The following is a 26,239-nucleotide window of genomic DNA, read 5'->3' as shown; positions in this document are numbered from 1 at the left end:
ACAATCAGCTGTTATATTAGTAGGTTTGAAACACGTGTTCTTTTTGTCTTCGACAGATATCATTAAACGTAATTGAACAAAGAAGAGAGACATGTAGATATGTCACGAGTTAACTATCCATTTTTAGAGATATATGTGTGGAATTGAAGTAAAGGTTGATAGTTAGAAAGTAGTCGCTTCGAAACGTGATTAGTGATTAATATTCATATGTAAATGAAAAGCGTATGCTCCACAATCCATAATAATAAGTGAATCAATTGAGCATTCGTTTGCATTCGTCTATGCATTAATCTAACTTGTTGTAGCAGTCAGTACATTGTTTGGTATATGAGAGAGGACGTGAATAAATTCGACAAACACTTGCGATGACGTAGGACAAACTTTTTTTGAGTCTACAGTGAGAATTTAGCCTGTTTGTAATATTCTCAAGTGACATGCGTGTGCGCAAATTTTTAAAAGGAAGTAGCACGCGCAAAATCCTGTGTTCTACTATCTTTTATTTTTGATATATCGAAAATGTTCATTTAAAATGCGATAATAAAAGCATAATTTAGTAGTTCAGTTATTCATTGAATAGAGTAAGTAACATTTCTTGTTCTTTATGTATTTTTGAGAGCGTAAATTATTTTATATCCATAAAATATTTTTAAATACCTTTTCGACAAGATGAAAATGGAATGTTTAAAAATGTATACAATGCTTTTTTTTATAACAAGTATTTTCTAATATAAATATAAATGATATAAATGCGATTTATTTGTTTTTCACAAAAGTTTAATGATGTTAACAATGTAATCTTTAACAATAAAATATATATTTAAAATTATATATTATCATTTCTTAGGTTTGTAACATTATTATTGAAGTCAGCTAACATTAAAAAGATTGTGAGAAATTAATATTTATATTTATACTAAATTTATAATTGTAAAAAGAGAGTGTACTTCATTGTTTTATGCAAACTTTATATGACTTTTAATGGAGTGGTGTAGGAAATTACTTCACAAAAGGTATTATATAAAAGAACATTAAAATTCTGAAATATTTAATTACTTTGATATATTGATATATTAATATTTTATTTTGGCAGAAATATTATTCCTGTGGATGATGAGTTAGAAACTGTTAATGAAAGAAAAGAACGATGGAGAAGCATCTATGCAATTTATTTTACCATGTTTCTTATGTCGCTTGGATTCAGTATTATACTCACAGGAGTATGGCCATATCTTGATAAAGTAAGTATAATAAAGATATAATAAAGATGAACTTTGATATGCAAAATATTATTATGGATTAATGTTGTAGTTGGATAAAGATGCTGGTAAAGAGTTCATGGGATATGTAGTTGCAGCAAATCCTTTGGGACAAATGTTATTCTCTCCTTTAGTAGGATGGTGGGGAGATAGAAGGGGATCTATAAGACTTCCACTTTTATCAACATTAGCTCTATTTACATTTGCATCAGGATTATATAGTGTTCTTGAGATTGTACCAGGTGATCAAAAAATGTACATGATAGCTGCTAGATTCTTGGTTGGAGTTAGCTCTGGTTAGCAGTTTATTTAATTTTAATATCACCAGTTAAAAGAGAATTGTTATTTATTTATATAATATGATGTTTTTAGCTAATATCGCAGTAGCTCGATCTTATCTCTCAGCAGCTACAAAATTTGTAGAAAGAACACATGCTGTTTCAATGGTGTCTCTAGCTCAGGTAATGTGATTTAACATTTCTTCATATGTGTTAATAGAATTTTATATATAGCTTGTTTTAAAATGTGTTAGGTGTTAGGATTTGTAGTAGGTCCTGGTTTGCAAGCTGCAGTTACACCTCTTGGAGAGAAGGGCGTATATTTTATAAATGTACCTATTAATATGTATACTATGACTGGTTGGATAAATGTTATAATGGGAATCCTTAATTTTGCTTTATTCCTTCCATGGAATTTCACAGAACATCGAATTGCTATTCGCGAAGCAATGAGAAATGAAGGAAAACAAACTGGTAAATGTATTTAAATTAAATAATACTCTAATTAAATAGATATGTTAATATTTTATTGAAAAATTCATCTATTAATTACAGAAGAAGAAACCCTGAAGTCTATAAAACCAGACATTCTGGCAGCAGTGACATTGATATGTGCTTTTTTTGTTTTAGTATTTAATTTTGTCCTTCTTGAAACGTAAGTACAATTTCAAAATATAAAATCTTTTTATGTCATATTTTATACTCTTTTATTTCTTTATAGACTTGGTACTTCTTTAACTATGGATCAGTTTGCATGGTCGAAAACTGAATCTCTATATTATATGGGTCTACTAATGAGTATTGGGGCTATTATGTCATGTATCACATTTGTTATGATCGAACCTTTATGCAAAAGGTATCAACTTTTTGTGGAGATATGTTGCAGGAAAATGACTCTTTATTTATTTTTTAAATATTTTCAGATTTAATGAACGTAAAGTAATGTTATGGGGTGGATTTTTGTTTATGGTAATAGGAAGAATTTTATATATTCCATGGGGGCCAGACCCTCCGAAAATTGCAGATTACGGACGTATGTACAGAAATAAACAGAACATCTCATTTATATTGTATATAATATTTAAATCTAGAGACATTAAAATTATTTTATTTTATAGCATTTAACAACATTACAAAAGATGCCGATGGTATAGACATCGTAGGATGTCCACATACTCAAGAATGGTGTACCTATACACCGCAACTTACTGTCACACAGTTTTTCATTGGGTACGGATTCACTACTATAGGATATCCATTAGGTGTCACTTTAATACAAACTATCTTCAGTAAAGTATTGGGACCTCGTCCTCAAGGAGTTTGGATGGGATTTATGACAGGTGCTGGATGTGCTTCTCGTGTGTTAGGTCCAATATTTGTTAGTGTAATTTATACTCGTTTTGGAACATATCATACGTTTAGTGTTACTGGTTTAACATTGATAGTATGTATGATATGGTTACAAATTGTAAACGAACGGTTGGTTCCGCCAAAAGTAACAATTCCACCAAAAGACGCGGAAATTCCATTAGTTCACTTCAAATCTAATGATGCTCAAGGATCAAATGATTCACATAAAAATAACAAAAGTGAGGGATGTGATAAAGTGTAGTGAGTACTACACTCTAAGTTCGATTTTATTTTTTTCGAGCTTATATACATAACATACAGCTGCCACTAAGAGTTTAATATAAATGCAATTATGATATTATGAAATGCAAGTATATTTTTTATGGATATTTACAGGTTTTTTAAAATACATATTTTATATACATAAATATGTAGGTAACAATGAAAGAATATAACCAGGGTCGTGTAGTTTTTAGAATAATATAATGTAAGTAATGAATTTGTTCAGTTTTAGAGTCAATCTCATAAAGTAAAATTACAAAATGAAAATGATATATAATACAATATGATAAAAAAAAAAAAAAGAATTCTACAACACTTATTACGATTTTATGATATGATTCAATACATGAAAATTATACAGGTATACACATACAAGTATATTTTTTATCGAAAAATTTGTTTAAAAATATTGTGTATAGTTTTTAAATTTATATGAATATACCTGTCATAATAACATAGAAAGACTGATATTTAGCTCAATTTATATAAAAATAAGGCTGCAATTAAATTTAACAGTTACAAATGTTTTTCACAGAATAATCTGGATTTATAAGTACTTACCATAAATAATTGAATGATGTTTTATATTACAGTTTAATAAACTCAATGAGTATTATGAATGAAGAAAGTTGGATAAGGTTACAAATTAAAAAAAAAATTAGAAATTTTTGCATTAAAATAATTGTAGTTAGTGAAGTACGTTTTAATAAAATGTATATATATTTGCTAAAATAATTATATAAAACGACGTGTGCAATAAAGGATGCGCCTAAAGCAATATGTGTTTGTATTTGAAGAAATTATCTTTGCATCAATTACTATTTTATAAAAATGAATATAAAAAAATTATTAAAATCTTAAGAATCGTGCAGATTTATTTGTATATCTAATTATGGTAAAAATTATTTAATTATCGTCGTGAAAATTCAGTGTCTTACAACTGGTTGATACAAGTATTATAAAAATCAAAAATAAATTTCTAAGAAAAGTTAAAAACATTACTATAAATACATACATTTTGCAAACACTTTTATACACTTTGCATGAATGCATGTTTTTATAGTAGTCAAACTATTTTAAGTTATAAAAAAAGCATTAACACATACCCTTAGAATTATGTGATAGAAATGCTTGATGTTTCATAATATAAATAACGCTTATAAATATAATTAGTCTTTTTTCTTTGGCTTCTTGGGATTACGTGATCGCGACTTAGCTTTACAAAGGGGACAGATTGGTGCATTTCTATGAATTTGTTGGTGACATGATAAACATGATTTCATAGGGGGTGGTTGTTGCCTAAAAGCAAAGACACAAAACATAAAAGCTAATATACTACTATATATAGTATATTTTAATATATCATAACATATAGAGCACTTTTGTTATTTGTCACTGTCAAAAAAATTTTTATAAAGTTAAATATATTGGATACAACTAACTTAGTTGGCTAATGTGACTTATGTATTATATAGAAATATAATATAAAATTGCGATATACCAGTGGTACCTGAATGTTGGAGCAGGTGGGCCTGGGGCTGGTGGCAATGGTCTTGGTTCTGGCTTACTTGGACCTTGAAGAGGTTGAGGAGCAAGGAAAGGTGTAGAACCACCTGGGTGTCCAGGATGGTGCAGAGTAAGAGGGGGTAATAAATCTTCTCCCCTTACTTCGACCCTCCATTCTGCTTTTTGCATTGGACGGTCAAAGTAGCTATGAACAAACAATCTTTGTTATAATAATTATAATAGTTTAGTAATTCAACTCAAGACAGCTTCTATTTATTTCACATTTCAACTTACTCTGGTGAAATGAGATCAGATTCTGTTTCATATAATTCTGGTAACCTTTCCAATCCTAAAAATTCCCTACGCATACGATCAATATCATGTTTTAGAGGTTGATAATCGTTATTATGGATTAATTTTGCTGTCTCTCTTGCTTTATTTCTAGCTTCTTCTGCTTGTTTAATAACAGCTTCCATCTACCATAGTTACATAAATAATTACACCTATAATCTAGAACCAAGATATTAGATTTATGTTTCATCATACCGCATTTATATCCGCATGTATTTGACGTAATTCTTCGACATGTGCCATTTTTTCTTGCATAAGAAGATCCATTTCTTGTTTGTACTCCAGCAAACATTTTTCTTCTTGTTCAGTTTGTTCTACTTCTTGCAAGATTCTCTGCTTCATCTTTTCCAATTGGAGTGTTTTCGATCTAACAAAATACACAAAATATTTAGAAGTTTTGTTTTAGAAAAATATAAATTGAATCGTATTGCAGTTCACTATAGTGACGTTGCACAAAGGCACGTTAAACTTTTCGGATTATTCAAAACATTTCATCGTGTTTAAAGAAAGACTTTGTATATGCAAATTCGTATATGTACTTGATGTCCTTCAGTGCTTCCAGTTTTGCGAAAATGACCGTAGTTTCGGTGGCTGACATTGTTAAATGCTTCCCGATACTTTTGTTTAGACAAGCCTGTCAAACGAAAGATAGCTTGTTTATCAAATAAATGCAGCGAGTTCAGAAGCCAAATTCCTTTTGTCAAGGCATTACGGGCGAGATATTTAAGATATAATTATAGGAATTCTATATGCACAGAACTTTCATTGAGAAACGAACGAAATCGTCGGACTTGTAATTATGTATTTTCCAGAATTAACAAATTTCATTGACATTCAACACAATGAATATAATTCATACCATAAATTACAATGACAGGCATCTCTTGATAGATCAGAAACAACAAATTCCAAGATGCAGTCGAATGCGCGCGCCATATAGTGATATATCGACGAACTAAAAAAGAGCGGTCCAGTTTGAAACAAAGTATCATGTTAGATAGAAAGATCCAAGAACACTTCTCTATAATCTGATAAGGATAGCTTATGGAAATCGTATATGAAAGTATGTCTAAGTTTAAGATACATACGGTGATTAAAAATTATCAGATATGATCGTATTTTGATAAATTAATTTTACTCCAAGTGTTATACTTGAGATAATTTCTATTGCTGACTAGAATCAATATTTGATTAAAAAATCACTAAACGCGTTTTAGCTATATGACTGTATAAAAACTCAAGCAAAACCGAATCGATAACTCCGTCAAATTTTGTGACCGCGGCATAATTCTATATGCGATTTTAATAGTTTTTCTGCGAATCAAAATCGCATAATAACGTTCGATACTTCTTACGAACTAGCAAAGGATCTAGACTACTAGCATCTCGAATATATAATCTATATTATATTTACATAAATGTCCACTATATCTCCTATGCTAAAATTACATATCGAGCATTACATATACCTACTACATGTCGCGTATCTGTCTGAAAAGATTTCTTTATGACGGTTCATCGGGGAAACGCGACAGAATCGGTACGGAATAGTCAGACCTCAGTATCGCTTAAGCGCGATCGGAGGTGTAGCAATCGTTTATCAGTTGCATCTGGAACGCGATCTACTAAGTTAATGTCTTCTGTTATCTCTGATGATTTTACAAAATTTTGAAGATGATACTACACGGCCATAATCAGTACTCCGTAATGATACGGAGTAAATAAGGAAGTTCTACTTTTCTTTTCTTTGACGTATCAGTGAAAGAAATGGCGTTAAAAAAAGAAAAAAAGAACGACGAAAGAAAACGTATGACCTCATGTAAGAAACCATGGAGATATGCGCGGTAGTCCAATCAGTCTCATAGAACGTGTCTCATATTCCTAGGAGTATCAAGAATCGTCGATCTAACTATAATAATCCAGATAAGAAAGTGTGACATCAAAGTGAGAAAAATGCCGCGGTTTCTAGCCACGAAGGCCTCGCGTCTCTCTCCCGACTTTTCGTAACATTCGTCGACCACTGTGCACCAGTCCACCTCCTACTTAGTACTGGGTACAAACTTCTGCCGCCACTGTACGACTAAGCACCGACAAACTTTCGAGTGTCTCTGAAGCTTCGCGAGTTGCGAGAATATAGGACAAAAGAGAGTGCCGCGCGAGAGAGGCGTCAAGTCGAACGGTTTCGACAATTTCCTCGTCGCGCGTTCGCGGAGTGGAAAATATTTTTTCGCTTTAACAGCAGTCACTCTTCTCACGACTCGAGTACATTAGACCAGTTTCGACGTGGCAGGATCATGGGGTCCAGGATGGGCTCTAGAATGTAAGTAACTCATAAGGACGCGTGTTTCACGTTTATTTACGAGCATTTATCCTTCTCTTTGGTTATTCGTTGATCGTTGTGCGTTGTTTCACGCGCAACAAGCATGAGAGGCCAGCGATCGACTGGTTGTTACTCGTATGAATGATCGTGCGCGAAACGACGATCCACGGTTTGATTTTCTATTCGATTTTTATTTTTCTTCTTTCGCTGGTGATTACTATTTTTCTTGTATTTATAGACAAGTCTCTTACGTCACACTGGAACAGTCGTATCTGGAGATACGGAGAAATTTTCAGTCATGAATCGTTTAAAGATAATACGGTCGTTACACTTTGCGACTTACACTCGGAATGGATCAACATACAGCATGCGCATATTTATTAAACCTCGCATACGAGGACGACTCGCGGCTGAAGTTTTATGTCTTCTTGTCGATTTTCTTGTTTGCGATACACCATCATCCATATCCGTTTGTTTGATCAACCAGAGTGTTTAATAAAGCATTTTGATAATTTCGCGGAGCAAACAGAACGAAGCGGTGTCGCGCGTCTTACCGTGGTTGATAATTTCCTCAAAAAGGAAAAAGTATCATTGGGATGATTATCGCGAACTACGATCCGCGATGACCTCTTGGAAATGATTCGTTACATCCGACGAATGTGCTGTGCTAAATTAGTAATTACAGCGCGTCTTTGTTGCGTGTATTTGGCGCAAGGATAAATAGGAAAATATGTTGAGAAACTAATTTTTACACGAGTCATTCATATGCTACTTTAAACAATTTGAATAGCTCTGTATATAATTAGTATAAAGGGCAAACAAACTGTTCCCAATTTATTTATCACAAAAAGATAATAAATTCGAATTTGAAGGTAAATATTAAGAAGGTATATATATCATCGTCATTCTTCTATTCATAGAACCGATCAACATTTCATAAACACGATTTCTGAGTAACTTGTATCTTCAAACATAATTTATTTCGCATTAACGAATATTTGAGTTTCATGTTGTCACATGCTCTTGCCATATTCTTATCACAATATCTACATGTAGATACTTTCTTATAGTACTTTCCTTGAAATACGGTTAATAGTAGTAGATGAGTAGAACAGCAAATGAGCAAATAAAAAAATAAGAACGGATTGTATGTCAGCTGTAAAAAGAACCTTCGCGCTAGCAATAAGCTGGTACGTTTTTGGAAATCGTTTAAGGTTCTCTTTAAGCGACTTTGGTCCGATGCAAAATTAGTCAGACTTCCACAAGGTAACCCGGTGTACTTGAGCGTTTTGTTTCATGATTTACATTTTTTAAAACGCACCGATTGTTCTTTTTCCGATGTTCGATTATCGTCGCACAGCAACGTAACGGAGGCCGTTCGTATAGACCAGGGTTCGTCAACCATCTGGTCGAACACACTGAAATTGAATGGAAATTACTCGGGGCTGCCGCGACGCACGGCGTGGGCTCATTTACCTTGCCATTATGCTTCGCTGACTAATTCGCGCGGGGAATCATTAGTGTCGCGTCGAAACCGACCTTCGAAATGTTTGCAGAATTTAACTCCTATTTACGGGAACGCTTAGAAGCGGCGCGATTCTCGTAATCAATGCCAATTCACGCGGCCAAATTATGCTCTCCTTTTCTCACCTTTTTTCGAATCTTTTCGTTTCATTTATCTTGCGATCGAACAAGATGACTCGACGTGCAGCTCGGAGGATTTAAAACTCGGAGGTAGAAGCGTTAAATAGCGTTATTTGTATGAGCAAACAGTTGTTTCCTTCGCGAAGTTTTTGTGACGCGTGATTTCTCGAACATGAATAATTATGCGACCCCATTTTTCCTTCGTTTGTTTTATTGAACAACCTGTAGATAAGATTTTTCTGTCAGTTGGAGATATTTAATGACGAACATAGTCCACGATAATACGTCGTATGATCGAGGAAAAAAATTGTTGACGAGTAACGAGTACGCGATATACTTTTTCAGTGAAGATTTGGCGATAACTCAGTGCGAATCTCTAGAAACGTAAACCATGGATCACCACAGGTTTTTATAATTTTCCAGTGTTTGGTGTTCGTGTAAAACTGATTTCTAAAGGAAGTGAAAATTATCTTCTGTGGAAGTTTTAAAGGTTGAGATAGATTTATTTGTCAAAGATTCATCGGAGGTTTCCTTAACGAGCGACCATCATCAGGGAATATTATTTGCATTAACGAGATCATGAAAAATCTTGAACAAACAAATTTTAAGCAAATCCTAAGCAATCTTCATTCGTTCGATGAATGCAGCCTTTCTTCGACGGTCAAGATAAACGACCATTATCATTTATTTTATTTTTCCTTTATCCTCGTCGATGCCGCTTCCCCTTTCGTCTGGTTTTTAACTAGGTCATGGAACGTTATTTAATTCGATAAACTGCAGTAGTTCGTAAATATTTGTACAATTATCGACCTTCTTACGCTTTCCTTTCCATTGTAATCTTTCATCTCTTATTTGTCTTTTATTATCGTTGAAAGCTGTTGATCGAAAATATTTAATCGGGAATACTTATCGGATAGATACTCGATATAAATATGATATTATATAAAAGAAATTTTTAAATACGATATTCGATATTGTTTTGATTACGATAAAAACATTTTATCGATATTTTGACGAATCCTTAATGAGATGCGAACTTTTAATACGAGCCGATAAACCGTGTTTTAGTAATTCATATTTATCATTTCCTACTAACACATTTATATAATGCAATATCGTGTTTGTTAGATTTCAAATTCCTCTGAACTGGTATTACAGAAAAAGATTCAGGACATTCTTTATGAAGTTAGTTATATCCCGTTTCTTGACTATCGTGTCGTGATAAATAATTCAAATTTCCTAGTTTACATTCCTTCGAGTAAAGAAATCTCGTAATGTTATTCGCATTATGAGATGTTTAATATTTTCTGCGATTCTTTATACCGGATTCATCCTTTAGTCACGAGATCCATGAATTAATTTCAAACGCTCTGATTTGAGAATCGTCTGAACGTAATCGTATGTCGATATCAACGATACAATCAGAATGATATATGTAGTAGATTATACCTATCCAATTGAATCATAGTAGCATCGTGCATCGAGAGAGACATGAACACTAATAACAAAATTAATTTGAAATTTGCTGCGCATTTTCCGTCTTCTGTAATTTTCATAGTCGCCAATGTGACGGCGTTCATTACTTCATTCACAGTTGTTTTACGATTCTCAGGTTCGTCTCATCGGACAAGCACACTCGATACAATTTCGTTATACCGATACAAGCTCTATGTCTCTAGGAACCAAAGTTGTCAATTTTGTTTTTTTGAACTTTTCAAAAATTTCAGCCTCAAGTTTCTTAAGTGTCACTTTCGCATAAATACATGCCACGTCGAACAAGTCTGGCGCTATATACGAACGAGCTCTAGTTCTCTAGAAGTGAAAGTAATCAGCCCCATATCCCGAAAATGTTTAAATTTCCATATGAAAATCTACGCAATTAGCGTTCAATTTCGCAGAGATCAAACGATTTAGCTCGGACTTGGAGCGCATTAGTTTGCCTTCTGCGTGACATATGGTCATAATTACTCCTATAATTTCGTAGCAAAAATTCAACTACCACAGATACAATTTCGTCTAATCCGTCATTATTCCGTGTTCCGTTCATCCGGTCGGAACATGGTGGATAAAATGCGGAATCGAGCTAGACAGATCGCGAGAGAGCAGCGAAAACGAGCCACCGATATCGGTTTTCAATTTTGTTCGACGATCGGACGACGGGGAAAACCGATTTTTCCATAGACCCGTTGCATATAACGGTCGATGTAACAATAAACCGTCGCACGTTAGTTGCAACTAAGCTGTCGCATCCGCTCTAAGCCGGCGTAAACCAGTTTTATTTGATTTTTCTCCGGTTGTTTTCGATGAACTGAATAAGACAAAAATACGTATACATGGGCATGCGAATGCAATCGCGAGCGCGAGCGCTCGTTCGTTCTCTCTTATCTATCGCGTTATCTGTCGGTGTGTCGACCGCGGGAAATCGTGCGCATGGTTTTCTCCGCCCATGTGGATCTAGCGCTGCTCGACCAAGCAAAAACCCGTCACTTTTCAACGCAACGGTGACAGCGTAAACAAAATAATAGCGCACGCGGGACGTTTAATCCGGGGATTTTCCTAGTATGCAGCTTCGATATTTCCTGGAGCGAGAAAGTTTTCGCCACGGGGCTGGCGTTTTTCTGAGGAAACGATGATTCCATCGTTTAGAGCGTTTAGAACATTTTATGATTGCGCTTTTGGTAACTGCGATCACTTTCGTTTACATATTTTCTTAGCAGGATGACAATTAACTCTCTTGTGTTCTTTAGATCCTTTCTGACTCAATCGTGTTCCTCCCGCGCTAAACGATTTTTTAAGATAGAGATTCGTGTGAAATGATCGTTGTTAACACGCATATTTGTTTGTTTCAATTCTATGATAAGATATTTTTTAAAACGTTAAAAGAAAGCTTCTGGGTGGTTCTTTAATATTTAAAACGTTTCGAAGTTTAGATTTTAGCAAATTACAGGTTTCGAAAAAATTGCAACCTAATTTAATGGTGGCCAGAAGCTCAAGGAGCGACATAATGTCTTTCGTCAAGCACCGTGCAATTGTGAAATACGATCGACCGTCGCATACTTTACGCATACTGGCGTCGAACCGCGAAATTTTAGTAATTAACTGATAATTACTGAACCGTGAGGAAGCTATATTGTTCCAATATTTTACTTAACATAATCATTCGGTGGCAATACAATTTCAGCGTTGTAAATGTCTCTTAAGCGTTATTCGTCGCACATTAATCACAACGCACTGCAGGCTATGGAGATTTATAATTAGTTTTCTGTCCTTTTTGTCAAACGATTCCAAGCAAAGTGAATTTACGCGACATTCTATTCATCTATCATTCCTTCTATTCTAACATCAGGATTTATCGCGACTCGACAAAGTTGCTCAATATCCGTTAAATCAAAGCCACACTGTCGGCTATAAATAATTAGGACATCCATTCTTTACGTTCATTGGGAAACTTCCACTTTATTTTATTTTATATTATAAGACACATACGTTGCAAATGAAATAACTGATTCACAATAAAATACTTGAAGTATTATACAATAGTATCGTAAATAGCGTTTAATTTACACTAGATATCGATAGGTGTCCTAATGCTTATGATCCTAAGTATATTCTTTAATTTTGACGATTTTTTTCGGATATTCTATCATTTCTCAAACATTTTTATCGCCAGTTTATTCGAACCAGCACGCCTCTTGTGCAATAAGTTTCCGAAATAGTCATCGGATTATTTTATGGCGTATGCAATTGACGTGAAAGCTGCGTGATACCTGGCCAGTGATAAAGCGAGTGACCTACCGATCGAAAAGGCTAGAACTTTAAGAAGGACCGATTCTTCCCCTCTCCTTCTGTTTCACTTCTCCCACTGGCCTCACGGGTGACCATTGAGAACAGAACAGAGTTGTGGGCATACGTTTACCTTCAAAGACAGTTGCTGCAGCAACAAGGCGGTCGTGGTCGCTAGACCGATATAGTGTTCTTGGCACGCGCAGATCCGTGATTTTTTTCACTTAACGGTGTTCTCCGTGCCGTGAAGTTAACGAGTCACACGCAATCGATGGACACGCAGACGATGGTGTAGGCGTGTTCGCGAAAGAAAACGAAAAGCAGCTGGACACCTGTTTTCACACGTGTTACATACTTTGTTTCGAGCGACAACACGTTGCGGATAGGAACGTGAATTGGTTCTAATTGTGAGTGTAGTTTCTCTCAATCTGTTAAATAAGAAAGAGTCAATTCGTTGCTTGGATTAGCAATTTTTTGAACATAGTAATTTCTTTATATCTTTTTTGCATGTCATCATTTTTCTTGGAAATAAGATACAGTGTAATAGTTCAACGCAATTGAAATACATAAATTTCCCAACTATGCATGATTTTTTGATTCGTATAGCAAGAGTCCGTTTAATCAGAGTTTATTAATGATTAATTAAAATTTTGTTTGACTATATACCGTTCATATAAATGGAGTTCTACCCTGTATTACATTAAAATTTACGCTGACTAAAACCAACTTAATGGAATTTAATTTGCATTTATTAATATCTGATTCTGCGAGTATAGAATTATCTGTTTAAAGGTTGATTCAGTTAGCAAGTTACAAGCATGTTATATTAAATATAGTAAAATATTGCAAATAGGTTTGGTCCAACGAATATTGATATTTTCATCGGTTCACATTAGATCTTGAAGCGTATCATATTTCCTTCGTCCACTGTTAATCCTGGGAACTTTTGTGTTCTCATAGAACAAGAATTACCAGAATGAATGGAACGATCTAAGATACGCGATCGTAATTACACGAGTACATGGAATTCGATCTGAGGTCGTTTGTCTCTTGATCGAGATAGGTTCTTGATTTAGAGTACCATCGAATGGGCGCAATTATTCTTTTCGCTCAGATGGTAGCTGGAAATTGTTCCGTGTTCGTTGAAGACTTAGGTTCAATTGCACGTCAAGTTAAGAAGAATAGCGATCAGATGAAAGCGTTTAAGTTGATGATTATAATTGATCGTATAACAAGACTGCGTTTCAAGGTAGACGATATACTCGGTATTGTTTGTTTGTTCCTCTTGTTGCGTTTGTTTAGTTCCGTCTCGTTTCAGTTGATCGAATCGCGATATTGTAATTGACGAGTCGAGTTAGACTTTAATTCAGTTGACTGGGCGACCTATCCGGATCATCAGCTATTGAGCAGAAAATTTTCGTTCAGTGAAAATTTTAATTGTAAGAACCGTTCGAGGTTCGAGTAAAATAGTAGTAAGAAGAATTTTACACAATTGCTATGTTTTAGATAATCTAAGATTTCTTTCGACGTGATTTTTAGCGATGTTTCTAATCTTCGTATCGAGGCTCGATTAAATTTAATCTAAAATTAATCAAACAATAAATGTAAATTTTCAGTAAAACTGTTCCTAATTTTGGTACGTTATGTCTTTCTCGCAATAATGTGTTTCTGTTACCAGTAGTCAGCAGAATTGTTTCACACAGCTCGACAAACACCCAGTCATGCATGAGTTAATAATTTCTTTAAGGCTTTTAAAAAATTCATTATGTTTTCGAGTAATTTTTTTCCCTAACCTTGCGCAACAGAACTAGTTATAAAACCAGCTGCTAATCAGCCGAGTTAAAACTGGCTGGAGCGCAAAGTGAAGAAGGAAAAATTCGAGGATGTAGAAAAGATATAGCAGCCGTAGTAATGCGATACGAACAGCGCACATTGGCGTCTTTATTGAAGAATTAGGATTCTTTATGACAGGTCGTTTATATCGTTAAATATATGTTAATCTCACCGAGTGTTTGAATGAGTAGCAGGCATCGTGGAATTACGCGCGAAGGACAAATGACCTGGATCCATCTGCGATCCAATCTTTACGGTCAATTCAACGAATGTCACTGCGTCTTCTCCTTGGATTCGCGTTTAGGTAGTTCGTCACGCGTGCAACAATGCCGCATAATATCTCGTATCTCTGCGAGCTATCGTGTGGCGAATTTTTTGCATGACGTAAAACTCGAAACATGGAAGAACGTCACAGGCGAGCGTTATTATCCTCCTTAGTTAAAACGTTCTAGCATTCTACCTTTTTTCAAGATCTGTGGAAATACCTTCGTCAAATATTTCGCTTTTTAAATAGACTTATATTATACAGACTTACGAAACAATGACTAGTTATGTATCTTAAATTGAATGAAAAAGAATCGCACAAAGGAAATGGTAAAATTTCAGAAGGACATTTTAGTTAAGAAGGGCAAAGTGTAATTCAGGAAACGAGGAATCTTGGGACGATTAACAAATATAAAAGATACAGTTCCAAGTTCCGCCATTCTCTCGCTGTTCCAAATCCTCCGCGTGTGACATCACCTTGTAATAATCACAATTTATCTATACGGGAACGCGCGATCGGAATGAAAAAAAAGAGAAGACCAAAGAAGAATTACATAGTAGTTACATGTCGGCGATAAATAACAATAAACCGATGATTTACGAAGACAATGGAGAACGTGCTCATTTTCCGTGGTATGCCCAGCTTCCACGTTCATATTTATCGAACGAAATTGAAGAGCAACGACGGATCGTTTCCTCCTTGAAACGTTAAATCGGCATCGTGCAGTTGGTTACGAGAGGATCGTCAAGGAGACGGTTTGCCACGAACTGCATATAAATACAGAGTATCGAGACGTGCAATAGTTTCAGACGCGCTCTTTCGTATTAGAAAGTCAATGGTATGAAAGACCGTCGCTAAACGATGATCATACCGATGGCTCTGATGTCCGACTAGTCTATCAAGATTCCTCTTTTCTTATACAGACCATTTTATAGTCTATTTATACAATGAAATCCTTGAAAAGATTGAAACCGTTCCGATGAAAACCAATGGGAGCGTGCAGTTCCGGTTAGAAATCGGTCAGCTAGGGTTCGAGAGCATGGCTCCATGACGCGCTGATTTTCATGTATATATGTATGGGACGATGTGAACGCCTCTGTTTGCACTGGTTTTTCCTTTGTCTCTCTTTTAGTGTCCACTCGCTTCGATTCGCGCCAGTAGAAAATCGGGATTCGCCGCGAGCAGTTGGTTGCGATCGCGCGTCGAGTTCGTGCGAACACGCGGGCAGCTCGTTTCCCTTTTATCGGGCGTTTATCGGCTGGACCTTGTGTCAACGATTACGGTTCCATACTGCTTCATCCAACTTCTCTGTCAACAGTTAGTTTTACATCGACGATTTTGCTTTTACGATGATAACTCGCGGATACGAACCATCGTGTGTCTTGCATGCATTGTTCGTTTCTCTGCCGCGTTAAGACTAATCAGATGACAGACGACAGACGTGAAAGTCCCGTTCGCGACTGGTTTCTTTGCGTCTTGTTGCTTTTTTACGTTTTTTCTCCTTGTAGAACGTCTGTAGAAGCACCTTAGCGCGATCTCGTTGCTTTTATGTAATGTGTTGAATTGCGCCGTTCCCGCGTGTTTTTTTTCGAGCAGTCGACGATCGAACAGCAATTTGATCTTCGAAGCAGGGTCAATGGAGAAGCGTTTCCCACGGATCAGGCATAATTTTCGAATCTCTGTATGTTTGCAGCCTGAGAGGCGACGAGGAGGACAGCATGAAGCTCTTTTCCTCGCAGAGTGGCGAATCCTCGACGACCAAAGATGGGACAGGTAATCGCTTGTTTTATTAATATTATATGTATGTATTGTATGTAGGTTTATGTCTGTGATTTGAATCGGTAGGTATCTGCACGATATGATTTGCCGATTTGCATGTGCATGAAAAATTTTGCTAGCATGCGGAATTTATTTGTTGAAATATAACGCAAGTAACGAAAATAAAATCGTGTATTCTGTGTCTTAAGAAAAGGAAGTTGAAGAGACTAAAGGAAAAGTGGTATAACACATATTTACATAATTTCTCGTAGGTGATGTATAAGTATATTATGTTACAAATGCAGTACTCCTAATAGAAAACATATATCTGGCATGCAACATATGCCTAAATGCCTACGTTATACAAGTGAAATAATCTGTATGCTGCTAGGCAGCAAAACAGGTTATTGTATCTTCGCATAAAAGCTTCGAAATTTATGAAGAAATGAAATTCTATATAAATGTAAATTGTATATATTTAGAAAAAAGATATAGTTCTTTTCTACTGATTTCTTTAATTAAAAATGTAAATATGGCAGTACTCTACATTCGATCTAGTTACAATAGTGATTTCATTTTTAACACTTTCATCTCCTTGTATGTCTACCTTATTGAATAGCAAAGAATATTAAAAAATTTATTTTTGCATGTCGTAGATCGTAGATAGGTCATGGCATTATATAATTACCACGTCGATTAGTCGCGTGCCCGTTTGCAACCCACCGGCGCGATTTGCTTGACGCGTCTATTCGTCTTGATTAGTCGTAACTCGAGTTAATCGTTTACTATTGTTTGTCGCCTATTGCTGGAATTACAAAGAGATCTACGCAAAGACCGTGCTTGAAAGAAAATCAGTAAGCGGTCTGTATTGTTTAGTTACGCGACTCATTAACAACACCGGCTAAATCAATTAGATAGTTGTTCTGGTCTAAGTTTGTGTCAATTGAATCACAACAATAACAATGTCCGTTTAGCCGACAAGAAAATAAGAGAGAGAGACAAAATAAGTTAGTTTTAACGATGACGAATAAATCAATGGCCGCTAGACCATACCGTTGTGATTGCTTGACTAATAGCAATGAAACAAGACGCTTGATATATAATTTAAAAGGAAATTATCATAATTGCGATTACGCGTACCAGAGGAGGCGGGGGATGTAAAATCATGTTTTCTTCGTCTTTTTTCCTTTCTCGTAAGCTCGTGGAAGAAATATCGCGTGTCAACGGCAGGCGTCGATTTTCACCGGAGAATCTGCTGGCTCTAAAGTTCAAGAGTTTCACGATTTCCTCTTTTTTCCATGCTTTTCCCTCCGAATGATAGAATTTTTAGATACCAGGCGAATCGAACGATATCGTTTGATCGTTTGGAAAACCGTGTTTTTCGCAGAGGGAAAGAGAGGATCGGACAGGAAGCAGGAAGTGGATCGCTTTGGATACTATCAAATGATCATGTTCGCGATAATCAGCCTGCCTCTGTTCTTGTCAGCAGGATTCACGCTTGCTTACGTATTCACAGCCGGCGAAGTTAAATACAGGTACGTTACCACATGATGCAACCAGCGATTCGAGCAGTGATTTTATTTTTTCTTTTCGTGTTTTTCATTTTTTTTTTTCTATCTCTGTGTAATTTATTGTGTGTATGAGCGTCTCCTTTGTTGTTCGAGCTACTCGGGGCTAGTCGCCTACAGCGAATCAGTGTCGTTCATGGCTCGTGCTCGGACGAATAAACTCTGGCGAGAAGGCTTGAATAATGTGCGCCGGTCAAGTGCAATCAACGAGGAGCACCTAATGCTCCGCGACTACATGAGTGATCGAACATTGAATTATGTAATCGATGCGACGGATAATCGATTACTTTATTAGCCATCCTGTTAACTTTTTCGCGGTAGACGAGCTTTAGACGCGTATAGCGACCACTTTTATGCAGCTAACTGTATTTTATTAAAGCAACTAACCGCGCTCTGTTAACAAATTTAACGTTATTTTAAGAGGAAATTTCTTTGAATAACGTTCTATAGACCTCTGCGAGATACTTCGAACAATTATTAATAAATTTATAAAACACAACATTGTTGAGATGGATCGTTGAACCAGATTTACTTTAATGATTATTTATGTGTTGCGTTAACAGTATAGTTACGTCTTTCGTTCTTACAATCGCTGAAAATTTTTAAGTAAAGCAGGAACGAAGATTCGAAGTACTTTCGTGATATTTTCATCAAACAATAAAAAATTATTGAAGGAGGTCCATTTCCCATATTAGGATTAATTATAAGATATATATATTTTACCACAGTAAAGACTATCAGTTCTATCGTCGAAAACATTCCGGGATATTCATATAGAATAGAAAAATTCACTTGCTCAAATAATTTCTGGAAACATATCTCCTCCTTAACATTTCGATCTTCATTAAAAAATTCTCATCTTGATAAATGAATGATTATTTCAAAAATAGGTGCGCGGTACCAGAATGCGAGAATCCATTGAATACGAAGTTCGACGAGTCCTGGGTGCCGGACTCTGTTCCGAACGTGTCGGAGATGTCCAAGTGCAACCGATACGTCGTTCAGAATCACACGGGGGTGTGCACAAATCAGACTTTCACTAACGCTACCCAGAAATGCGATTCGTGGATCTACGATCCATCGGAGAACACGGTGCTCAGCGAGGTAAAACCGACCGAGCCATCGACAGATCGCAGCTAATTATGGTTATTTAGATGACTCACGTTTATCCTATCGTTTTCTCGATATAGTGGGACCTCACCTGCGACACTAATCGATGGAAACTCACGCTTGTGGGCACGATAAATAACGTTGGCCAATTCGTCGGACTGATCTTCGCTGGATATATATCGGACAAGTGAGAAACAATCATTAAAATTTGCGACTCTCGAATTTTTTATGTCACAATCTCGTTTTCGTTTTCGTTTTAATGTTCCAAAGAAACCTTTGGTATGAAATTGAAACGAGAAATCACGCGTGTCAATAGCGATTTTTCCGCATTGTCTTCAAATTTGGGAAATTTTCTAACGATGGAAAAATACGATTCGATTGGAAATTACCGAAAGATTATATGTAGCAAAATTGATTAGAAGACCGTGGACGTTTAGGCAAATTATATTTTTACAAATATAATTAAACAAATGGAACCTAAGCAGAGAATTGTTTTACGTAATATAATACGATTACGAGTACTTCTGTATTTTTTAATGTTATATGTGTTCCATGTATTTTGGTATTTTCAAATTTCCATTAAACTTACAAAAGTCCACAATCTATCAATTAGTCCTTATCGGTTCGAATCTCAAGTCTAGATAATGGAGTCTGTTGGATTCGAACCGGATATCTAACGACGTCCGATCGAAGAAGAGGGTGGATGCAATACTTTAACTGAGATTCGGTGGAAATCAACAGGTCGTTAGTGTTCGCTTATCGAAATCATCTCATAAAACGTGGAAAAACGTGTGAGAGATAATTAAGATGCTTGATAATACAGAGAAATCGAACCGTGACGGATTTATACTGAGATCTATGAAGTTTTTCTCCAGACTATTTCCTGCAGTTTGAACTCGACGATCTTCGAGGTTTTTAGAGCGTTTTATGACACGTGCTAGAGTGTCCCTGGAGAACCGGAACTCCGGTATTCAGACAGACGACTTTCGCGAGTCTGTGGTTTGTAAATCCTAATTCGAAGTCGGGGAATACTTGAGATTGTCCAAAGGGGAAATTGTATTTAAATGAAACTGTACTTTGGGCGAACTTTGAAGATCTATGACAATGATTCGAACTTGCAGGTTGTTTTTTGAGATTCCCCTTTTTGAACGGTCGAGCGATTCGTAACGAGAACAATTCTTGTCGACTTCTTTAATATTTGAGATAATAGATATTTTAATCGTTAGATGGAAAATTCATAAATGATCTATCGCAGCATAACAATTGATTTTCTCTAGAAGTTACCAAGGCTATTACTTTTAGTGAGACAGTTATGTATTTTGGACTACCACAATCATTGCTTTCTTAAACGATGACTCACATATCAACAGAATTCAGTTTGATAACAGCCGCGAAGAACAAAAATACTGATGTTCTAACTATCCCACTGTTTGTTATTCTTATTTCATAAAGAGAGTACATTGTCCATCGTACTATTCCAACTTGCGCAACTTCGTGATTATATCGATATAGCTCGTCTTAGTAACTGCGTGATATGATAAATATTTTATTTCAAAAATAGAAATCTACCGAACGAAAACAAAGGACGTTGAAGTATTTTCTTCTTTTTCTGAAAAAATATGAAAATTGACAAGGATAGTTTTCGATATGAACCTTCTCATTCCTCTCGTTCTTATCAAAAACCTTCTAGAGTTACATCGAGAACATAGTTCGTTGAAGTTTTTATGGGAATCATCGACAAATAGAGAAACGCTGTCTAGTCGTCAAATCCTCAACGTCCGCTTATATTTCGTTTCGCCACTTTCAGATACGGAAGACGCACGATACTAACGCTCACCACATTCCTAAGCGGAATCAGCGGCCTGATACATTCCTTCTCCGTGAATTATTGGATGTTTCTCGCGTTCGAATTTATCGACGCGACTGTCGCGGCCGGTATCTACAGCGCTGGATTTATTTTAGGTGAGTTAATAACGAGGCAAAGTAAGGGAAGATGTTCGACGTGAATAATGCTGATATAAATAACGGCCATGTTTCACATGCTACTGGCCACTCGATGCAGGAACCCTTCGATATCGAAAAACGTAACCGAAGGTAACCATTGCTGTCCTCCAGTTTACTATTGCCACGTTTATAATTTCATCAATATTTCATTTATACGTACATACAATATCCATACAGTGTATGTATTATAATGCACGTTTCAATGATGCCAGCTCCAATAATTCGTCAGAAAAGCCTTTCAATCACCTATCACGATTTATCAGATCAAGCGACTCTGATCTCTTACGGATCTCAGAATCAGTGCCAAAAATACACATCGATTATCATTTATCGATATAAACGTTTGTAATGTTTTCCATATTGCTGGACATTTTTATTAACAAAAATATCGGCGGCTTTCTTTTGCTTCTTTAATTTAACTTTGTTCGCAGAGCAATATCAAACCTTGACCTACTAGTTGATAGCTTTCATCTCAACAAAAATGTAGCTGATTAAAGCGGAAATTCATTGAGAACATAATTAGATGCCTTTTCCTTTGAAGTATCTTTCTGACAAATTAAACATCTGAACAACGACGAATTTGAACTCTTATGATAGCATAAGATTGTCAGAGAATGCATTCGCTGTAACCATAGCCTAAATTGCTAGCGAATAACCGCAAGTTCACCGTATGAGCAACGTTTGATTATTTTCAGGGATGGAAATGGCAGGAGTAAACGGCAGAGTGCTAGCCAGTACGATCATCTGCTGCATGTTCGCAGTGGGTGAGATGTTACTCGGTTTGATCGCGATGTGGCTGAGATCATGGCGGATGGTCCTTCGGATGGTTTACGGTCCAGCATTGCTCGCCATCTTATTGCCCGTCCTGATCCCGGAATCAGTCAGGTAATTTCCTCTGGCGAATGTTTCATTCGCATTGTCCCGACGCCTTGTTAACGATCTCGAAATGAATTCCCTTAAACGCGTTTCACGACATCCGGCTAATTAACCGTTGAACTTTTCACGTCACTGCGCCCTTGATTGGACCTCGGTACTCTCTAATTAATTAACACGGATCACGATACCGAGGGATCGTCGAGAATGTGTAGGCTGCTTTTAATCTTTGGTTCAAGTTGTAATCGTATTTTATCAGATTAGTTTTCTCATCGTTCCTTTTTTTTCTATCTACGCTATAGGTTATCGATAAAGCGTGTCCTATACAAAGATACACTCAATCGTTTCTCCGTTCGAAAATTACTGTAGAAAAAAAAAAAAAAAAGAAAAAGAAAAACACACACAATGATGCCCATTTTCAAGGTGGTTATTGGCGAATGGAAAACACAGAAAGGTGGAAAGTATTTATCGGAAAATGGCGCGTATTAACGGACTACAAATCACCGAGGAAGCCATTGGAGCGTTCAAAGAATTGAACATGGTGAAGACAGAAAAGGTAGGATTAATTTTCAACGGAGTACAAAGGAAAATATTCGAGTTCGAAACGATATCTGGCATCGTATGTTTCAGACGGAACGATTGGTACAAGCCGAAAAGAAGTCACCAGCGATGCAAGTTTTAAACAGTTCGGTGATGCTCACTCGGTTGTTGGCGTGTTCGTTTTGCTGGCTGACAAACACTTTCGTCTATTATGGATTATCGTTAAACTCGGTGGCTTTCGCCGGTGACAAATACGTTAATTTCATACTAGTGGCCATCGTCGAAATCCCGGCTTACTTTCTGACCTGGTTTCTGACCGATTACATTGGTCGTAAAGCTACCCTTTCCTCGTCTTTCTTACTGAGCGGAGTGTTCTGTCTGGCTATACAATTCTTACCGACAGGTAACCTGGATTTTCTTTGAAATTCTCTCTGCAATTTACAGCATTTTGCCTTACATCCTTTCTATATTATTCGTTTGAAAATGTTCGAGCGATGACAGATTAATTTACAAAGGAAACGTCAAGTATCGATAGACAACGAATCCATTGCAGGTTCGCTGAGCTTTCTACCACTGCTCTTGTACATGGGCGGGAAATGGTGTATTACGATGTCCTTCTCGACGATTTACATTTACACGGCGGAGCTGTTTCCTACGAACTTGAGACACTCCCTTCTTGGAATTTGCAGCATGACTGGCCGCATGGGGTCAATATTGTCACCGCAAACTCCTCTTTTGGTGAGTCTACCACCGCAAGAATGTACATCGTAGAACGATACCGATACGAGCCGCTTGTTGCATGCTTGCGCTTTATTTTCGAACAATACGAGTGAAACAAAGATTCTGATTTATCGATATGTTAAGCTTGCGGATTAAGGAAGGCTTAAAGACTGGACAAAATAATTAGAATGAGCTTTGTGGCTTTTGCAGACACGAAATTTTACATTGTAGCTATTTCTACACAGTTGTGCATTGTTCTTTGTTTCCGTGGATTAGTACAATTACATTAATATCATGACTATAAGATACGCTAATAAATTTTTGTACCCGATAGTAATAGATTTAATAACGAAACAGATAAAATTCTTGCTCGAAGTGAATTGCGATAGTAAAGTACAACTTAAGACTTGTTACTTATCAATTTAATAATATCATTAGTTGGTATAGTGTGCAAGAGGACCAACTGCTCAAATAACAATCTATAAATCTTCGCGAAATGAATTTTTCACGGAAGAAATACACGCAATATATAGATATAATGTACTTCGTTTTCTTGTGTTTTTACGTATTTTTGTATGATACAGGCACAAATAATGCCGGAGCTGCCGCTGATTCTGTTTGGATGCATGGCGTTGTCCGCGGGACTGCTGTCTCTATTCTTCCCGGAAACATTGGGAACCAAACTTCCGGACACGGTGTGGGAGGCGGAGAATATCGGTAAAGTGCAGCAGAAACAGGAACTGCAGGATTCACCGTCTTAAGGGCGGTCGGATGCAACGCAGCGCGTTATAAATCCGGAAAAGAACAAAATGCAAGAAACAAATGGAAGAGAGTAGGGGCAAAGGAAACAAAAAAAAGGAAAAAGTGTGAAAATCAACGAGATAGGGAAGAAACGAATAAAAAACGAAACTGAATTGAAAAGAAAAGGAGAAAGTGGTGGTGAGAAACGTGCAGCAGCAATGTCTTTCAAAAGTTTTTCTCCTCCTGGTGCGAAGAATATCGGTTGTGACTACCTGATTCATGGTTTGAAAGCTTCCGAGTGAAACGCACGAGGAAATTCCTAAAACGAAGGGAGCTTAAACGCGCGCTGTCACACAGTACCCTCGTTTTCAATGCGTTGAAATCAACAGAGTTCGCTTGTGATCAATTTGCCATAAAATTGACTGGTCGCGAAACGAGTTGACGAGTCGTTGATTATAGATGAAATAGTCAAGGGAGAAAGATAGTCTCCGGGGAGGATTGGCAACAATTTATCAGACCTAGTCGATAATTCACCAGCTCGTTTGTTCCTTTTTCGCTTGCGCAACCGATAGATAAGGCGCGCGAGATCGTTCCACTCCCGTTCGTGCAATGTCCGTTTAATTTTTAACGTGCTTAATTATGCCTCGTTGCTGCCAGTTAAGGCTATCGTTCGACATGTTAGTGTATCTGTCGTCTAGACGTCTACATATGTACGATGAGTTTTATTAAATACATACGTATTATGCGTGCATTGTCCTATAATGCTTCTTCCATTTAGGAAAGAAAACATAAATATACTCAGGTATTTTCACAGTATTGCTGCATCATGTTTATAAATACATATTAGTAATTACTACAGGCTCTTGTCTGTGTTTCTGAGTCAAGCATTTTAGAAATGTATATCGACCATCATCGTTGTATTTTAAGACGTGTAGAGCATCGTGCCATGATAGCGCATCGTTCAGAAGGACGAGATAATAGCGGTAATTTAATTTCATGTATAAATATATATATACATACGTATGTATATGTGTGTGTATATATGTTTACGCGAGGATATTATTATTCTAAACGAGTATTCCGCTGGTGGATACTTACGTAGCCGTGTACAAACCGTAGTAGTACAATTGTTTCATGGAAATTATATAGGAGCACACGGTGGATAGGCCACGATGCTGTTTTAGAGAATTACGAAGAGCAATTGTATTACGAACGATGCTCGTGACGATGGGAATATTTTGTCACATTATTTGCAATAGTTCTTATGATGCTGAATCTTTCGTGAGAGTATTATTAATTTCGTTGCCACGTAGTATTAACTGAAATATTAATGTAAATATCCTCGACCATGGTAGTTCCTCTCCAACGTGTTTTCATCAACGATAACTCATAACCTGTATATAGAATTGTTAATGTCGCTAGAAGATATTTCCATCGTGTCGCGAGTAGCGGAATTTAACGACGTTTCACAGGCAATCGTATTTGTTAAGACGGAGTTAAGAATATTCGTACATAGCAACGCATCATACGTGTACTAGACATTAATGTAACAAGTAAACGTAATTCTGATGATACATAAGCATTTACGAAATCCTTTGGTTGTCGTTGATTTTACCTTTGACGTTTGCAAGAGTTCCCTTGGCATACTTTGAAATAATAGCTTAGGAAACTTCTGCTTAAATACTTAAACGTAGTACGCTGCAGTATCTGACTGACGTTTCACTCAAATTCAAACGATTTTCAGCACCTGGTTCTTCCAATTATAAATCATGCTACATTTTGTTTGTATCTTTACAATCCTGCTTATTTGGTGATTTTAGTAAATCCTACGTATTTGAAATATACGTAGAAGCTACAAGAGAAGATGGAAACATTAATTGTTACTGAAGATATGACGAGAAGCATCTCAAATTGTATGGTAGTTACAGTTAAAAAAGACCCAATTTCTTTCTTGTCAAAAGCAAAATAGAGCGACACGATCGATAAAGCCTAATAGAAGGAGCTTAAGAACCACGAATACGTTGATCTTTGCATAATGTTTACGTTACTGAATATTC

General features: G+C 36.4%; 3 protein-coding genes across 13 annotated transcripts; 2 read left to right on the top strand and 1 right to left on the bottom strand.

Moving 5' to 3' along the window:
* The first annotated feature begins 9 nt into the window (after positions 1-9).
* On the top strand, positions 10-3,471 carry Cln7 (CLN7/MFS domain-containing 8). Of its 2 annotated transcripts, none has more exons than XM_072001369.1 (10): positions 10-578; positions 845-1,010; positions 1,091-1,238; positions 1,309-1,498; positions 1,629-1,717; positions 1,789-2,008; positions 2,090-2,189; positions 2,256-2,390; positions 2,458-2,567; positions 2,653-3,471. In XM_072001369.1, the coding sequence occupies exons 2-10, from the start codon at positions 979-981 to the stop codon at positions 3,144-3,146; spliced, it is 1,518 nt and encodes a 505-aa protein (XP_071857470.1). In that variant the 5' UTR covers positions 10-578; positions 845-978; the 3' UTR covers positions 3,147-3,471. The 2 variants fall into 2 exon arrangements, with proteins under 2 accessions (XP_071857470.1, XP_071857469.1); XM_072001368.1 differs by having other exon boundaries at positions 15-578; positions 1,309-1,552.
* Positions 3,472-4,058: 587 nt separating this feature from the next.
* LOC139986220 (zinc finger C4H2 domain-containing protein) lies at positions 4,059-9,168 on the bottom strand. 8 transcript variants are annotated; one of them, XM_072001383.1, is made up of 6 exons: positions 5,883-6,223; positions 5,563-5,657; positions 5,219-5,390; positions 4,967-5,148; positions 4,668-4,892; positions 4,059-4,465 (listed from the first exon to the last, which is right to left on the bottom strand). In XM_072001383.1, the coding sequence occupies exons 1-6, from the start codon at positions 5,883-5,885 to the stop codon at positions 4,336-4,338; spliced, it is 807 nt and encodes a 268-aa protein (XP_071857484.1). In that variant the 5' UTR covers positions 5,886-6,223; the 3' UTR covers positions 4,059-4,335. The 8 variants fall into 8 exon arrangements, with proteins under 8 accessions (XP_071857484.1, XP_071857485.1, XP_071857486.1 ...); XM_072001384.1 differs by having other exon boundaries at positions 4,677-4,892; positions 5,883-6,222; XM_072001385.1 differs by having other exon boundaries at positions 4,668-4,877; positions 5,883-6,218.
* On the top strand, positions 6,843-25,773 carry LOC139986211 (solute carrier family 22 member 21). 3 transcript variants are annotated; one of them, XM_072001366.1, is made up of 11 exons: positions 6,843-7,343; positions 16,562-16,641; positions 18,014-18,161; positions 19,085-19,298; positions 19,385-19,491; positions 21,112-21,266; positions 22,004-22,193; positions 22,605-22,737; positions 22,812-23,124; positions 23,275-23,459; positions 24,026-25,773. In XM_072001366.1, exons 1-11 carry the CDS (start codon positions 7,318-7,320, stop codon positions 24,200-24,202), a joined length of 1,728 nt encoding a protein of 575 aa, XP_071857467.1. In that variant the 5' UTR covers positions 6,843-7,317; the 3' UTR covers positions 24,203-25,773. The 3 variants fall into 3 exon arrangements, with proteins under 3 accessions (XP_071857467.1, XP_071857466.1, XP_071857468.1); XM_072001365.1 differs by lacking the exon at positions 6,843-7,343 and adding an exon at positions 8,346-8,395; XM_072001367.1 differs by lacking the exon at positions 6,843-7,343 and adding an exon at positions 12,966-13,177.
* The last annotated feature ends 466 nt before the right edge of the window (positions 25,774-26,239 follow it).

The sequence above is a fragment of the Bombus fervidus genome, chromosome 4, assembly GCF_041682495.2.
Source record: "Bombus fervidus isolate BK054 chromosome 4, iyBomFerv1, whole genome shotgun sequence".
Taxonomy (NCBI): Eukaryota; Metazoa; Arthropoda; class Insecta; order Hymenoptera; family Apidae; genus Bombus; species Bombus fervidus.
This window is presented reverse-complemented; position numbering and strand designations above follow the sequence as displayed.